Source organism: Electrona antarctica, assembly GCF_951216825.1.
Source record: "Electrona antarctica genome assembly, chromosome: 22".
NCBI lineage: Eukaryota > Metazoa > Chordata > Actinopteri > Myctophiformes > Myctophidae > Electrona > Electrona antarctica.
In genome coordinates this window covers 32,115,436-32,131,852 of record NC_136805.1, presented here as the reverse complement: position 1 = coordinate 32,131,852, position 16,417 = coordinate 32,115,436, and the positions used below count along the sequence as shown (strand labels likewise).

At 41.0% G+C, this 16,417-nt stretch overlaps 1 protein-coding gene across 2 annotated transcripts in view; it reads left to right on the top strand.

Annotated features, from left to right (window-relative positions):
- LOC306914881 (disintegrin and metalloproteinase domain-containing protein 11-like) overlaps positions 1-7,167 on the top strand; it is a 79,182-nt gene extending 72,015 nt beyond the window's left edge. Inside the window, exon 26 of one of the 2 annotated variants that reach the window (XM_079492102.1) lies at positions 6,136-7,167. In XM_079492102.1, the coding sequence (XP_079348228.1) occupies positions 6,136-6,181 (46 nt within the window). In that variant the 3' untranslated portion in view covers positions 6,182-7,167. Of the gene's footprint in view, positions 1-1,513; positions 1,990-6,135 lie in introns of those variants that run through there. The other variant, XM_079492103.1, reaches the window with a different exon arrangement.
- Positions 7,168-16,417: the final 9,250 nt, after the last annotated feature.

Sequence of the window (16,417 nt, the reverse complement as noted above, 5' to 3'; positions counted from 1 at the left end):
ATCTATTCCCCGCATGAATCAATGCAGCTCTGATAAAAATATCGGATATATGTTTTACCTCTGCAAAGGTGTGAGTGAGCAATTGTTCAATAGAAAAGAAAAGGCTTTATAATATAATTGCCAAGTATAGGCTAGCTTGCTGCCTTGGTCCCGAACTTAAATAAATAAATGGCCAAGCTGCATTTTATACGGTAAGTCAGCTTGCCATTGCTGTAGCGGTGCAGAGCAGCGTTCACCGTTTTGATAGCTTGGGAAAATGATTTATATAGTTTAATGGTAGGCTATAGACAATATAAAGAATCACGCACAAATGTAATGGTATATGGATGTAAAAAAAGAGACTGCAGGTGGTGGTCGTCGCTCCGGCGCTTGACATGGTCAGATCATTTTCTTTTAATTTCCTGTCCTTTGATGGATTGAGTGTCAGTTTGTACAGTTTGTATGGTAGGCCTATAGTGGTATACTTTATACAATGGTGCAAAAACTTGTTTGTGGTCCTGTGGAATTATGAAATTAATAGAGGGCTATATTCATGATATATCTGCACAGCACTGACTGACCGCGGCAGTATAGCCTAATTTCTTTCCAGCAATCATTTTTATTTTAATTTGTGAAGCCACTATACTGGAAAATATCATTATTTTGTTGCATTCCGTCAGGAGGACCTCTATTTCGTTTGAGCTGTAAGGCCTATAGTTCTTTTTCTTTTGTTTTACTGCTGTCTGCTGAGTCATGCTTGACGCCTTTTATGGTGTGAAATGGGGCGTGGATCAATGCAAATGAAGTTATCCGCGGATTTTCCGATCATTTGGCACCCGCTCGCATTCACCTGCGTACCTCACAACATACACCTGCGTACCTGTGGTACACACCGCTCTTTGAATTGCACGGCAAAACAACGTTGCGTGATCGGACGGAATTTCCCGCATCAGTTTACGCTTCCGTTCCGCTTCCGTTACACTCTTGCGTATTTCTCCTTTGTGAATGAGGACCATTGTGTTTATTGTCATGATTTGTCACAACAAGAGTTGGCTTTGTCCGAGGCTTAAACGGTCTTTAAATAAATACTTTTTGAAACGTCTATGGGGACGAATTTAGACATTCTCCTGGGACCCAAACTAGTGAAATTAGCAGATCTACAAGCTCGTGAGCTTGTAGATCTGCTATTTTCTTTTCTCCTAATTTATGAAATTTCTTAGATTTTTCTTTTATTTCTTCATGAAGTTACTGAAAAAAAATCTTTGAATATTTAGCTTGAATATATACCAATGTGTCCCACGACCCACAAATGGGTCCCGACTCCCGACTTTGTTTGGGAACCTGTGCCTTATAGGACGGCATTAAACATTTGGTTTCTGGTACGAGATACCCAGTTTTGACTCCCAGTTAGGAAATGGAAGTTGGATTGCAACTTTAGACTTTTATGTACAATTTCATGTACATAAAAAAAATAAAAAACGTGCTGTTTTTAGATGTTCTTTTTAAAGATTGGCTTTTTTGCCTTTATTGATAGATCTGATCAGTGACTGACAGGAAATGGGGAGAGAGAGAAAGAGAAAGGGGAGTGACACGCACGCACGGAGCAAAGGCCGTCGGGATTGGGAGTTGAACCCGTGACATGCTGTCAGGCTGCGTCAGCAGCCTATAGGTGCCCGGACCGCTCCCCTAGCCGTCCGTGCCGCCGTTTATAGATGTTTTAAGGAAACTGTCAAACAGACTAACTAACCTTAGGGAAAATGAACAGTTCGTTGAGCTCACTGTTGTGAGTGTATCGCAGTAGCGAACGGTACCTTTCCTCCCCGATATCACACACTGTTGGCGACGCCCCCTTCTGTGATGCACCCGGCCGGAACTGCCTCTCACACGAGCGGACCGCATTAACACAATCTATGCCAAACTCGAAATCTATCGTGTTTAGAGCTTAAACCCTCTTGTGCCAATCACGAGAATCTTGTGTTTCGTTGATTTCTCTGAATAAATACTCTTATATTTACCGGCCGGTCGCTTCTCTGTTGCTAGGCAACGCTTGCTTGCTTCGGCATTGTGACATTGAAATCCAAAAACTGTGTTCACATGCATTACACTCGCAAGCTTTAGCAGTGTTTTTCTCGGAATTGAGGTGATATGAGGTGAGGGACGATGTTAGGAGCGCAATAAAACAATGCGTGACCTCGCGATTAGCATATTAGCGCTTCTGACGCTAGCGAAGAGGACCCACGGTGGCTCGAAAATGGCCGATTACTACTTCCGGTTCACAGGGCCAGTTCACGGGGTCTTCTTCGCTGCCTTTTTCGTGCATTCTGTTGGCACGGGCACCACAGCGCCATAGTCAATGGTGGTCCCAAATGAAATAACTCCCAAAACCCCTGCTAAACCAGATGGCATGGTGTTGTCCCTGTTTAGCATTTCAATCCCAGTGCCTCTGGATTGAATCCTTCTCATCGCAGTGTTTATTTTAAGGTTAGGTTTAGGCATAGTAGGCATGGTTTTATGGCTTTTTTATGCCACTCGGCCCACTTGGTGAGAAAAGACTACAGCAGTAGCTAGGCAAAAGACAGTTACAACGACGGAGGCTTGAGCAACGAGAGGCACAGCAGAGCAGGTCGTTAGGTGAGCGGGTCGTCGTTCCGAACGTTGCGAATGCCGCTACAGCCGACTCAGTGCCGTTCGAGTTATGTACCGATAGGGACAGAATCGTAACCCCCCCCCCCCCCCCCCCCCCCCTGCTGACAATGCCAGCAATATTTCCCACCATGGAGGAAAGCCAGGCAGTGCCTTTCTCTTCGCAGATGAGTAAGAAGGAGGCGTCGCCAATTGTGTGTGAGACCGGGGAGGAAAAGTCACGGTACAGTGGCAATGCTGTCATCACTGTGTGCCTTGTAAATATTTGGTTCACTGTATGAATTGACTGTCCTCTTAAAAGCAGTGTGGTGTTGACCAAATTGTTTATTAGCTGCCTGTCTATAGAGCAGTGATTTCATTTCAAGGACCCATGGTTTGACGTGTATTAATACATACAGAGTGTGGATCTGTTCTAGGAGCGTGTCTGTTGCTTGGCTGTAGATGTGATACTGCACTTTTAGTTTTACACTGCATGACAACATTTACTCTCAAGCCTAATTTATCCGTTTTAAGTGTTGTACTGTCTGTCTAGTACTTCTGACTGGCATGTTGTGTCTAGTTTGTTTTCTTACGGTATGCTAGCTGCCTGCCAGGATGTCATTAAAAGCTTCTCCTACATTATGTGGATAATCTCTTGGCTTGCTTCTGGTGATCGGAACTGTAGCATATACAGTATGTTCTTTTCACGGGCGGTGAATGACTATGTACTATATACGGTGAATGACTATCACTGTGCAAGTGATATTTCCTTGGTTAAGATAAGTGTTCTCTATTGTATTGTGTATTTTCCGATATCATCAGTAATCATTGCTATAGAGTGTGCGTTCAGTAAAGAGATGTCTCCCCAGCACTTAAATAGTAAAAAAGAAAATAAATTATAGTAATACATTTTCAGCTCGGGATATCAATTTCATCCAGTATGGAGAGAGAAGAAAGGGTACAGGATAAATGACTGAAATTGGAACTGCAACACGATAACATTAAAGCTGAATCATGGCTTCTCTCCCTCGACTGGATGACATTTTTAACCTATCTTAAAATGTATTTTCTGTTTACTAAAGATCTTGAGTCTTGAGAGATAATGCAGTCGTTCTCAAAGTGCTGTCCGAGAACCCTCAGGGTTCCTTGGGTCCAAATGGGCCGCTGTGGTTCCATTTGAACACTCAGTTATTGGACTCCCTGAAATTAAAAGGCTTGAGAAGCCTTGCCTAAAGCAATGATTAATATCAGAAAATAGAGCTTTAACTTAAAAGAACAACAACAACACTTTATCAGCCTTTGCAGGGACAGTACCGACAAGCCGCGTGTCAAAACAAGACAAACATGTTAGTCTGACTGCATAAATCTACAGGTGGTACAGTATCTGCTGCCCCACAGCACCCCCCTGTGGCCTCTCCATATATAGCAGCTGACCATATATGCCACTAGCACAAGCAGTGTTGGGGACTTTATTTTCAAAATGTAATAATTTACTTATTATTTCATATCAAAAGTAATATTACTATTTCTGTGCCAAATAATGTGTGCTAAATCTCTAATATTAAATAGAAGGCTGGAGGCAAGCTGCTAAAATGTCATGACGAATTTATTACAGATAACTCAGTAGCTGTAGTGCTCTATCAGTGTGTTTTGATTTGAGAAATCAAAAGTCTAAACAGTGAACCGTACACGGGATACGTTGTCGTTATTGTGCATGAATTTGCTACAAGCTTAAAAAACATATCGGTTTCTCAAAGTAATGTGTCACTTGACATAGTAACCGTAATAATGTTACCTAGATTATAAAACAAATGTGTTTTATTACTTTGTTACCATTAAGGTATATTATTACATTGTGTAATCTTACTTATAATGGGGAATGAAATCCTAGGCATTCATAATGTCTTTATTAAAATGGTTAAATTGTGATATTATCATACATACATATCAAGTTTGTTTTCCTGTGCAGGTTAATAAACTACAGAAAGACAAAAACATGACAGGGTGACCTTATAATTGAATACACTGACGTGTGATCTAATCTAATCCACTGGGTCCCAAAGTTTTTCATGTCAGGGACCCCTGAATTGACAATAATTAGCCCTCCGACCCCCATTAGAAAATATATGCCAGGGACCCCCATAAGAGAAGATCTTTATAGCTCTGGCAGAGATTCTCAACCCATTTAATTTCAAAGACCCCCCCCCCCCCCCCCCCCTATGCCTAGGGGTGAAACGATATAATAACTGCATCAAAAAATCTATTCTAATTTCAAGAATCAAAGTATATCGAAATGTAAACAGCAAAGTCAAACATAATCGTATTGTTTGACTTTGTATTGTATCGCATCGTTTTGCAATGCAAATCAATTGCAGCAATATTACTTATTATTACTACTTAGTATTAGTAGTAGAATACAACGCACAAGTAGTACTTGTGTGTTGTATTTAGAAAAAAGAAAAAGACGGGTTTAATTACTTTTCCATTCAATACTGCTACGCTTGGTCTATCGATAAGATACAGGTTTGTCCATGTGTTCAAATATAATGTATTTGCCAGAGAATCACTGTGTTTACTTATTGATATCCATATTCATACATTTTCCCTTAAAAAACCTGCACTATCCACATCACACAGATTGAAAATCTTTGTATCGTATCGCCATAATTAACCAATATCGTCCATGTATCATGATACGTATCGTATCGCTGTTAAAAAAATATCGCAACTTCAACTTCAAACTTCAAGAAATAGAACAAATAAAGTAGTTAAAAAAGTTTAAACTAGAAACTAAGGAAAAGGTAAACAAACAAAGTGGGCGGTGGGGATATGCCAATGCGCGTGCATTAACCTGCACAGGAAAACTAACTACGGTTTCATTCCCCCGTAACCTCAGTATGTATTCCTCTCAACACTGCCAATAAGATAAACATTAGTTCTACAAATGCACTTCAAATATGTATTAATATTGCTCATGGAAAACCTGACCTCCAGTGCTTGGAGGAGGTTTCAATTTGATTGAAACATTGTCCAATAACTTAAAGTTTCCTCGTAACAGACTTTAGTTGTGGATTTTTCTGTGGATAATAACATGTAAGCCAAGTTACAACGCTCAAATCTTCGGTCTCCTCCGCCCTCTGTCCTCCGGCAGCATGGCGGTGTTACAGTGAAATTGGTGCCCTGCGGAAATACGTTACCATCTTGTTGACGGCATCAGTGATGTTATTATGTTCAGACACTGAACACCTATTTCAGCAGTTCACCAATTTCACCACAACACCGCTATGCTATAGAGGACACAGTTCTTGGGCCAGACATTTGAGCATTGTAAGTAGGCTATAGAGATATTATCCAAGCAGAGATGGCTCTCTCCTACACAACGCATGGGTTTGATGCATGCGTTCACACACTGCCACTTTCCTCCTGCATTATGACACGAGTTGTGTTACTTTGATCGATGACTGACCTCACTCACTTCTCTCCTGTCTTTCTGCTCCCTGTCTGTCGCCATCACTGCCCACTCTGGATATACAGAAACATCCGAAGAGGAAGGTACGATTCCGCCCAACAGGGATTGTGATTCAAACACACCTTCAATTGTCTAGCATCTTTTATTATGTGAAATCCAGTGAGACCCAGGTTTTCTAGCCCAGTGGTTCTCAAAGCATTTTCATATCAAAGACCCCCAAATTGATACAGTATGTATTTAGCCGCGGATGCTCTATATTCACTAATTGGGGAGCCCACGTTGAGAACCACTGTTCTATACTGTATTCATTAGGGATGTTTTGTTGCTCCCGATCCGATTCCGATCATTTGATTTTGAGTATTCTGCCCATACCGATTTTTTCCCGATCGGATATTTATATTTTTTATAGAACACTTATGCCATATGCCACAACAGTACAGTATCCAAAATCACAGACAATATCCGTCTAATATCATGATATGGATATTGACACTAGGGATTTCCCGATCAAGTTATTTTGCTCCCGATCCGAATCCGATAATTTGAAAATGACGTGATCGGCCCCAATCACGTGATCGGATCGGGACAACCCTAGTATTAATCGCATTCACCTAGTGAATCTTTTTTTAAACTAAGCTCCATTTAGACAGCAAGAACACCAGATGAATGTAAAGAAGGACATGGCACGATAGAAAACGTGGACGTTGCCTGGGATTCTGCTACGATAGAATAATCATCAGTAATACCAAGGGATCCAAATCAGAACTTCTTAACTTTATCAAATAATCAGGAGGTGGTCCTGGTAGGATGGAAAACCAACAGAACTAGATGTCCTGGTTGGGTATAAAACCAGCAGTACTTGAGGTTGACAGCACCAACATTCCCTGTTTTTACATTACACTTATCATATGATTATGGCTGACACCCACCCCTTCTGACCCCCACAATGACCCATTTGCCATTTTCGGGAAGTTAGTAGCTGATCTCTGCAGTGTGATATTTGTTTTTATTATTTATTTGTTTTTCCTTTATATCCACCAACAACCACAAGTATGAATTTCTTCTTTGTAATTTTGATTTAATGAGAGAGGAAATAAACTTAATTAAGTGACTATTTTGAAGACATTGTTGTGTTATTCTAAAGGTTTTCTGACGTTATAAGACTTTACTGATTATGGACAAAATAAGGGCTGTGGTGAAATACGTTTTGTGAACATTCTTCACCGTTCCTTACTTAATTTCTCCTAACTTTACTTTTTTCTCCTTTCCTCTTCTACCTCTTCCTGTCGTCTACCCCGTCATCTATCCTTGGTTCTTCTCTGCCTTCCAGATCTGGTGGAGGATGACTTCCATCTCTCCATTTCCTCTCCTGTCTTCCTTCTACCGTGTCATCTCTGTGTCATCTCAGAGGAGACAAAGATGCAACTAAAAGATGTCTTCCGTCTCCTTTTGGAATGACGACGACCCTATATCTTCTCTCCTTTTTCTCTTTCCGTCTCCAGTGATGGGAGACGGAACGCCGCGAAAGTAGCAGCAGATCTACAAGCTCACAAGACGCTGCGCGTTAGTGACGTGTTGTGAGCTTGTGGATTTGGTGTAAAGGGGAAAAAAGGAGCTGACCAAGTACAGACCCCTGGAGGGTTCTGGTTAATGAATATAGCGTTTAAGTATTTTTAGTTTAGGTCTTTTCATTAGATAACAGGAAGTGTGGGCACCTCGATGTAAAATTGTCTATTCTATTTGGCCCAACATGTAAAAAAGTATTTTAGTAAGTCTTAAGTAATGTAAACTATGCATGATTAGAACACGATTGGACATTTTCCAGTATTAAGGTCTAATATTTCTAGAAATTGCTACACAACCAGGTCAAGTCATTTTGGGCATAAACTTGAAGTTGAAGGGTCAATGTAAGTCTGATAATGATGCACCGTCCATGTTCACATCATGTAGGCTATACTTTACATAACTTAAGACAATTTTCCATAGAGGTGCACACTACTCCTCAGTGCCCACTGCTCACTCTTCTTGTATCCTTATCATTCTCACTGGTCACCACTGAACAGTTTGTGACTGTTATTATTACGCATTACCCCTTTAAATGACTGCTTGTGCTTGTATTGAGAAAATAAGGCTCTCTGTCTTCTCTCTTTTTAACCTGAATATGAGCTTAATATTATGGAGAGCTAATGAAAAAAAAACTTAAAACACACTTCATATATGGGAACTGACAATGTATACCAATTAGGATGTATCAGTAAACAAATGGCTCTTATTAAAGTTGTTCTACAGTGTAGGCAGATTTCTAGGGGTGTACGATAATTATTACACCAAGTATAGTGAAGTTAGTAACGTCAGAGGAGCATTGTTTTGGTGTGCTCAAAGCACATCTCGGTTGGCCTTTACATTCCATAGGAATAGCCATAGTTTTAACGCGTCGTGCTGCCTTTCTCTCTTGCACAGTAGTAGTACATCCTTATTATTCCAATATCCCGTCATAATATGCATTAACGTAAGAATGTATATCTTGTATATATATATCTTATGAAAGCGATTGCTTTTTGTGCCCCTGTGCTGATATTGTCTGTACAGAGGTTCTAGCTTAGTTACATATAGAGACGATGGCACATACACAAAGAGATTATTCCATCCCACTGTATGATAATATGTAATAATTCATAGACAGAGTATGCATACAAGTATGCTGAATATGGGTGCTGTTGTATATAGTGTATATCATCCAGATTGACTCATTTTTAGACCACTGGTTCTCAACGTTGGGTCCGGGGGCGGGGACCACCCGGGCCCCAGATTGAACCTTGCGGGTCTGTAACTCCCAAGAGTGAACCAAATGGACCTGTAAGGGTCCGTTTGGTTCCACTTGTACACTCTTGGAGTACAATTAAACACTGAGAATTTTAGAGTGTAGATTGTGGTCCCAAAGATTACAAAATATTTCTTTGTGCACTCTAGTTAACGCACCAGAAGCTTTCATTTTGTGCGGTTCATTTGTCCGAACCTCGACATCGGAAGGAGTGTATATTGTATGTTACGCTTTGCGCATATCCCTGTAAAGGTCCGTTCAGACCCTTGGTGGGGCCCCGGACCAAACGTTGAGGAACAGTGATTCTTAGACAGCGGCGACTCACTGCCCACCTTGAATGGAAGCACAACTACGTAAGTGTAGAAGGGTGGAGTCGCCAGCCTTCTGCGTGGCACTCTGCCAGTCAAGTGTAGAAGGGTGGACTCGCCAGCCCTCTGCGTGGCACTCTGCCAGCCTGTGAATGAATGCTCCTCCTGGGAGAGCCAGTGCATTAAGCCTGATTTATATAGGGTTACAGTATGACTGTATAAACTACGACACCTGAGCGCAACCAGGTATAAATCAGGCTTTACATTTACCGCCAGTCTGTGATGACAAATTGTACGAATGCAGACTTTTTACTAACGTGAATGGATGAACTCAACATGGTTGAGAGTAGCCTACTTAACGCAGGAGGTGGGCAGTATTATATTGCAAATGTAAATACTTATATTATACTATATACTAGTACATAAAAAAGCATTTCCTATATTGCCTAATATAAATGCCTTTATCTTTACTGAGCCTGAGCCTACTGTGGCTCAGGTCCTTGTGGACATTTTTATGCTTTGCTTTTTTGAATGTTTAGTTTAGAAAATGCCATTATTGTTCTTTATTTGACAAAGGGGCGGTATAGCGCATGCACATTCACTCTCACACAGGTGTTGGACAAATGGGATGCAACAGGAAAGAAATTGTTCTTAATTAGGCCTACTGTCTGGATTCTAGGTCTGTCTGTCTAAATTACATTATTCTTGAGCACAAATGAGTTGGTTTTAAGATTACTGCAGAACAAGGGGCATTTGTTCTCGTGCCAATAATACATTTGACTAACTCAAAAATGAATTGGTATAACAAAAATAACTGTTGAATTGTACAAAGTTTGTGGTAGGAGCAGATTGAGGATTTTGTAATAATCAAAACTTATGAATTACTTTATGTGAACCCTTGTACTGTATGTTGTATTGCAGTTGCCCCCAGAACATCTAAGTATTTCCTTGTTCATGTTTAAACTCCTGTGCATTTCCAGAGGTAAGAAAGATACGCTGATTTCACTGGTAAGCTATTACCACTGCCACAAAACCACCTCTCAGGATGTTCTATGGTTTAGTTTTTGTTTGCTGTTTTGTTTGCTGTCTAAAGCAGACAGCAGTATATGATGCTTCATTTATTCTCCATGAAGGTGAACGCAGAAGATCTACAAGCTCACAGTCACAGTGTGTCACATTGCCTTGTGAGTTTTTACATCAGCTATTCACGGCATGCAACGTAACAGTGTCTATAGGCTGCAGTGAGTGTTTATCAAACACTCACTGCATAACTGTTTAGAACTGTTTATCCCAGAATTATTATTAGTTAGTTTTGTTGTTTGTTTTATTTTATTTTTGTATAAACTTGAACCCCAGCACATATGTGGATTATTGGCAGGCTTAGCGATGCTCCAACAATGAGTGTAAAATGTGAAATATGCACATCCATGTGTATTTGTATAAAACTGTCCTGTATGTATGCTTTGAGCAGATATTATGAATATAAATATTCAGAATTGGATTGAAAGCCAGGAAATACCACTGTGTACTTTATTTAAATGTACCCATCCACAACACCTTACATTTTCTCATGTCATGCCTTAGAAAATATGTTTACCGCCATGTTAACCAGAGGGTTTCCAGATCACTTGGGATGTACTCCTACTAATAAACGTAAATAATAATAATTAGTAATTTCCTTGGGGAAACTTTGAAGGCAAGTATGTTATGACAAAGGACTAAGAAGCTTAGGATAGTTTAACAATGTTGAGCAATGCCTACAGGGCAGGGGGGGGACAGTTCCAACCTATGGTCTTTTCTACAATCTATGGTTCCAAGTCAAACAAAGAATAGAGGGTTTTACTTTAAAGGGTTTAAAGGAATATATCACTTTAAAAAAAACTTTAGGTCATTAAGTCATCTACTCAGGCTTATGTGATTAGAAGGACAATATCAGTCACCAGTAATAAGGATGTGTTTTCGATGAATCTATCATGGTTAAAATGGAGATATAAGTTATAATGGGTTTGTATAGGAAGGGGACGGGGCAGCTAAAATGAATATCAAATATCTAAATACTGAATAGAGCAACTTAAACACTGTTTGGGGTGTTCACATGAGCCTGAGTAGACGAGTAGACCAATGTATTTCCATTATGTATGTACAGTACACCAAGATGAAACATGATTGAGGTTATTGATTGATTGTGGGGAATTACTATTACTGAGAAATGCGGTTTTCAACGTGTTACCAGTTGGCTTGTTTGCAAATGCTGAAGCTAATTATGTTGTAAAGCTTCGTACAGCTGCATAGTTGGGCCATATAGCTCTGGTACCACATGTGTAACATTACGATTGACTTCATTTAATTTTTTCTAATCCATGAAATCTATGGACAGAAAGGAGAACCTATTTAAACTAGAAAAAGTGCCCCTCTGGGCACAGATCTCCACCAGGATATGATTGTTTGTAACAGTATATTCATAATGCTTAGTAATGTTATAAAGATGAATGCATGTTGTGTTTTCAATAAATGGCTGGTATACATTACATGACAGATTTGGCGTGATTACATGACTATAAAGATCACTTGTGTGATATTTTGATAATGAAATGCCCCACCTTCCTAATTGTAATAAATAGATCTATTTATAGCAGCACTATGTTTGTATGTTTGCTTACTTGTTTAACAAAGCAATAACAACCATCCATAAATGTATAAACACTGTACAGTATTACTTTGTACAGGAGAGAGTTTAATTGCCAGTCAAAGCAAAGACTGGCACGTCCTTGCCGGACATGCTTGCAGAGACTCTTGGGTTGGCTGCCATGTTATTTGTGTCCAAAGTGGCCACTGTGTTGCATTAATGCCACATGGAAAGATCCGTTTTTGAGGGGCGACAGGTTTAATGTTTGTTTTAAAGACGCCATTGGCAATGAAGGGAAAATCTACGTCATCTTGCAATTAAGGGCTTGACACATTGCCGGGACCAGGATTCAAACCCAGGGCCTTCTGCTCGCCAGGCAGCCTCTCTACCCATTCAGCTGCCTCTCATATCTCCCCTGAGTTATAGGCAACTGCTTTGGTTAAGTGTTTAAGGTGTTGGCCTTCCGTGCGGGGGACCTGGGTTCGATTCCTGGGTGTTACACTAATAAACAGTGCTCAAAGCATTTGATGAATGTAATTCTGTGTTCAGGACTCAATTCTTTCAACTTTACTAACTGAAGGCTAACATACAAAAGATCGCTTCAACAGTACGCTACGAAGAGGCAGTTGTTACTGAGTGATGGTGTAGTAGGGGCTGATGATCAGACAGACTCTCAGCACAGAGAGTTCATGTTCAAATCCCAGTCTCCCTAAAGTCTAATGCTAGAGTTATTAAGCTTTATTTACTGAAGGCTATTCTAGCAGTGGCTCACAGCCTCAGCCTGACGACCTCAAAACTCTAATATCTCCCCTGAGTCATAGGCAATTGCCTTTGACTTGTCTCAGTGGTCAGGATGTTGGCTTTCCACGTGGGAGACCAGGGTTCGATTCCCGCCTGTTACACTAACATGCAAAAGAAGACCTCAACAGCGCTGAGAAACATCTGATTAATATGATGCTGTGTTATTGTAACTTTACTAAATGAAGGCTAACAAACAAAATATCACTTCAAAATTACCAGGAGACTTTGGCTGAGAGTGTCTGACTGATGGCGCAGTGGTAAATTATGGTTTTGTGTCTATAGATTGCTTCTAAAAAAAAAGCGTGACGGAAAAGCGCGACGAAAAGGCGTGACTGAAAAGTGTGACGGAAAAGCGGCAGTGAAATAAAGTCTCCTGGTAATTGTGTGTGTTGGCCTTCAGTTAGTAAAGTTGAAACACTCCAGCATTAAACTATAGGCGAACAGGGATTTGAACATGTAGAGCTGTGAAGGCTATTGTAGCAGTGGCTCACAGCCCCAGCCTGATGACCTCAAAAGTCTCATTTCTCCCCTGCACCATAGGCAACTGCTTTGGGTTAGTGGTTAAGATGTTGGCTTTCCGTGCGGGGGACCTGGGTTCAATTCCCGGGTGTTACACTAATGTACAAAACAGCACTCAAAGCATTTGACGAATGTAATTCTGTGGACTCAATTCTTTCAACTTTACTAACTGAAGGCTAACATACAAAAGATCGCTTCAACAGTACGAAGACGCAGTTGTTACTGAGTGATGGTGTAGTAGGGGATGATGATCAGACAGACTCTCAGCAAAGAGTGTTCATGTTCAAATCCCAGTCTCCCTAAAGTCTAATGCTAGAGTTATTCAGCTTTATTTACTGAAGGCTATTCTAGCAGTGGCTCACAGCCTCAGCCTGACGACCTCAAAACTCTAATATCTCCCCTGAGTCATAGGCAATTGCCTTTGACTTGTCTCAGTGGTCAGGATGTTGGCTTTCCACGTGGGAGACCAGGGTTCGATTCCTGGCTGTTACACTAACATGCAAAAGAAGACCACTAACATGCAAAAGAAGACCTCAACAGCGCTAAGAAATATCTGATTAATATGATTCTGTTATTTGAACTGTACTAACTGAAGCCTAACACACAAAAGATCACTTCAAAAGTACCAGGAGACTTTGGCTGAGAGCGTCTGACTGATGGCGCAGTGGTCTAATGATGAGTCTTTCAGTACAGGCTTTCTGTGTTCAAGTCTCATTCAATGCTGCAGTAACTTGAACTTTTCAAGGCTCGAATAAAAAAATAAAAACTCAAAAGCACCAGGAGACGTCTGCTGAATGCCCAAAGGTGCCTTGGCTCAATGGTGTGGTGCGCTTGATCGGTTGCCTCTGCTACAGACAGTTGGCAGGTTCAAGTCCCATGTCATCGAGGTGCTGGAGGACCATCGGGAGACGGTGCTCTCTCCCCCTGTTTCCTGAGATGTAACGGTTGGGGCTTATGTCTGAAAGAACCCTGTCCAGCTAAACTTTTACCATGAAAATGTCCAATTTAACATACTCTTACCAGCTCTCATTGTGCCCTTTTCCAACTGGCCTGGAAGCCAGACATAAAAGAGGGACTTTCCCACCAAGTTTTGGGCCACCAATCAGGGCCCAGTATGCAAATACACAGACTATTCTGTCAGATGATGGGCCAAAACCATGAACTATAGTATGTCGTTTTTTCATCATTTTTCATATTTGTTTTTTTAAATCGTTGCGAAAACCATGAACTATAGTTCATGGTTTTAGCGACGATTAAAAAAAAGATGAAAATGATTAAACAAATATACTATAGTGTGTAGTTTTGTCATCGTCAAAAGTCAAGAAAAATTACATTGCCATTGTCGACGATTATAATCGGGGCCCAGTATGCAAATACACTGACTATTCTGTCAGATGATGGGCCAAAATGCATTGCTATTTCATTTTTAAACGTTTGACCTAATTCTTATCTGTAAAATGTTAGGTGGACAGGGTTCTTTCAGACATAAGCCCCAACGGTTACTTATCAGGAAACAGGGGGAGAGAGAGCACCCGTCTCCCGATGGTCCATCCCAGCACCTTGATGACATGGGACTTGAACCTGCCAACTGTCTGTAGCAGTGGGAACCGAATCAACCAATATCAAGCACACCATGCCATTTAGCCAAGGCACCTTGGGGCATTCAGCAGATGTCTCCTGGTGCTTTTGAGTTTTTTTTTTGTATTCGAGCCTTGAAAAGTTCAAAGTACTAGAGCATTGTGCTATATAGCAGCAATGGGACTTGAACATGGAATGTCCGTACAGAGAGACTGATCATTAGACCATTGCACCATCAGTCAGACACCCTCAGCCAAAGTCTCCTGGTAATTGTGTTTGTTGGCCTTCAGTTAGTAAAGTTGAAACACTCCAGCATTAAACTATAGGCGAACAGGGATTTGAACATGTAGAGCTGTATTAACTGAAGCCTATTGTAGCAGGGGCTCACAGCCCCAGCCTGATGACCTCTCATATCTCCCCTGCGCCATAGGCAACTGCTTTGGATTAGTGGTTAGGATGTTGGCCTTCCGTGCGGGGGACCTGGGTTCGATTCCCGGCTGTTACACTAACATGCAAAAGAAGACCTCAACAGCGCTAAGAAACATCTGATTAATATGATTCTGTGTTATCTTCACTTTACTAACTGAAGCCTAACACACAAAAGATCACTTCAAAAGTACCAGGAGACTTTGGCTGAGAGTGTCTGACTGATGGCGCAGTGGTCTAATGATGAGTCTTTCAGTACAGGCTTTCTGTGTTCAAGTCTCATTCAATGCTGCAGTAACTTGAAATTTTCAAAACTCGAATAAAAAAATAAAAACTCAAAAGCACCAGGAGACGTCTGCTGAATGCCCAAAGGTGCCTTGGCTCAATGGTGTGGTGCGCTTGATCGGTTGCCTCTGCTACAGACAGTTGGCAGGTTCAAGTCCCATGTCATCAAGGTGCTGGAGGACCATCGGGAGACGGTGCTCTCTCCCCCTGTTTCCTGAGATGTAACGGTTGGGGCTTATGTCTGAAAGAACCCTGTCCAGCTAAACTTTTACCATGAAAATGTCCAATTTAACATACTCTTACCAGCTCTCAGTGTGCCCTTTTCCAACTGGCCTGGAAGCCAGACATAAAAGAGGGACTTTCCCACCAAGTTTTGGGCCACCAATCAGGGCCCAGTATGCAAATACACAGACTATTCTGTCAGATGATGGGCCAAAACCATGAACTATAGTATGTCGTTTTTTCATCATTTTTCATATTTGTTTTTTTAAATCGTTGCGAAAACCATGAACTATAGTTCATGGTTTTAGCGACGATTAAAAAAAAAGATGAAAATGATTAAACAAATATACTATAGTGTGTAGTTTTGTCATCGTCAAAAGTCAAGAAAAATTACATTGCCATTGTCGACGATTATAATCGGGGCCCAGTATGCAAATACACTGACTATTCTGTCAGATGATGGGCCAAAATGCATTGCTATTTCATTTTTAAACGTTTGACCTAATTCTTATCTGTAAAATGTTAGGTGGACAGGGTTCTTTCAGACATAAGCCCCAACGGTTACTTATCAGGAAACAGAGGGAGAGAGAGCACCCGTCTCCCGATGGTCCATCCCAGCACCTTGATGACATGGGACTTGAACCTGCCAACTGTCTGTAGCAGTGGGAACCGAATCAACCAATATTAAGCACACCATGCCATTGAGCCAAGGCACCTTGGGGCATTCAGCAGATGTCTCCTGGTGCTTTTGAGTTTTTATT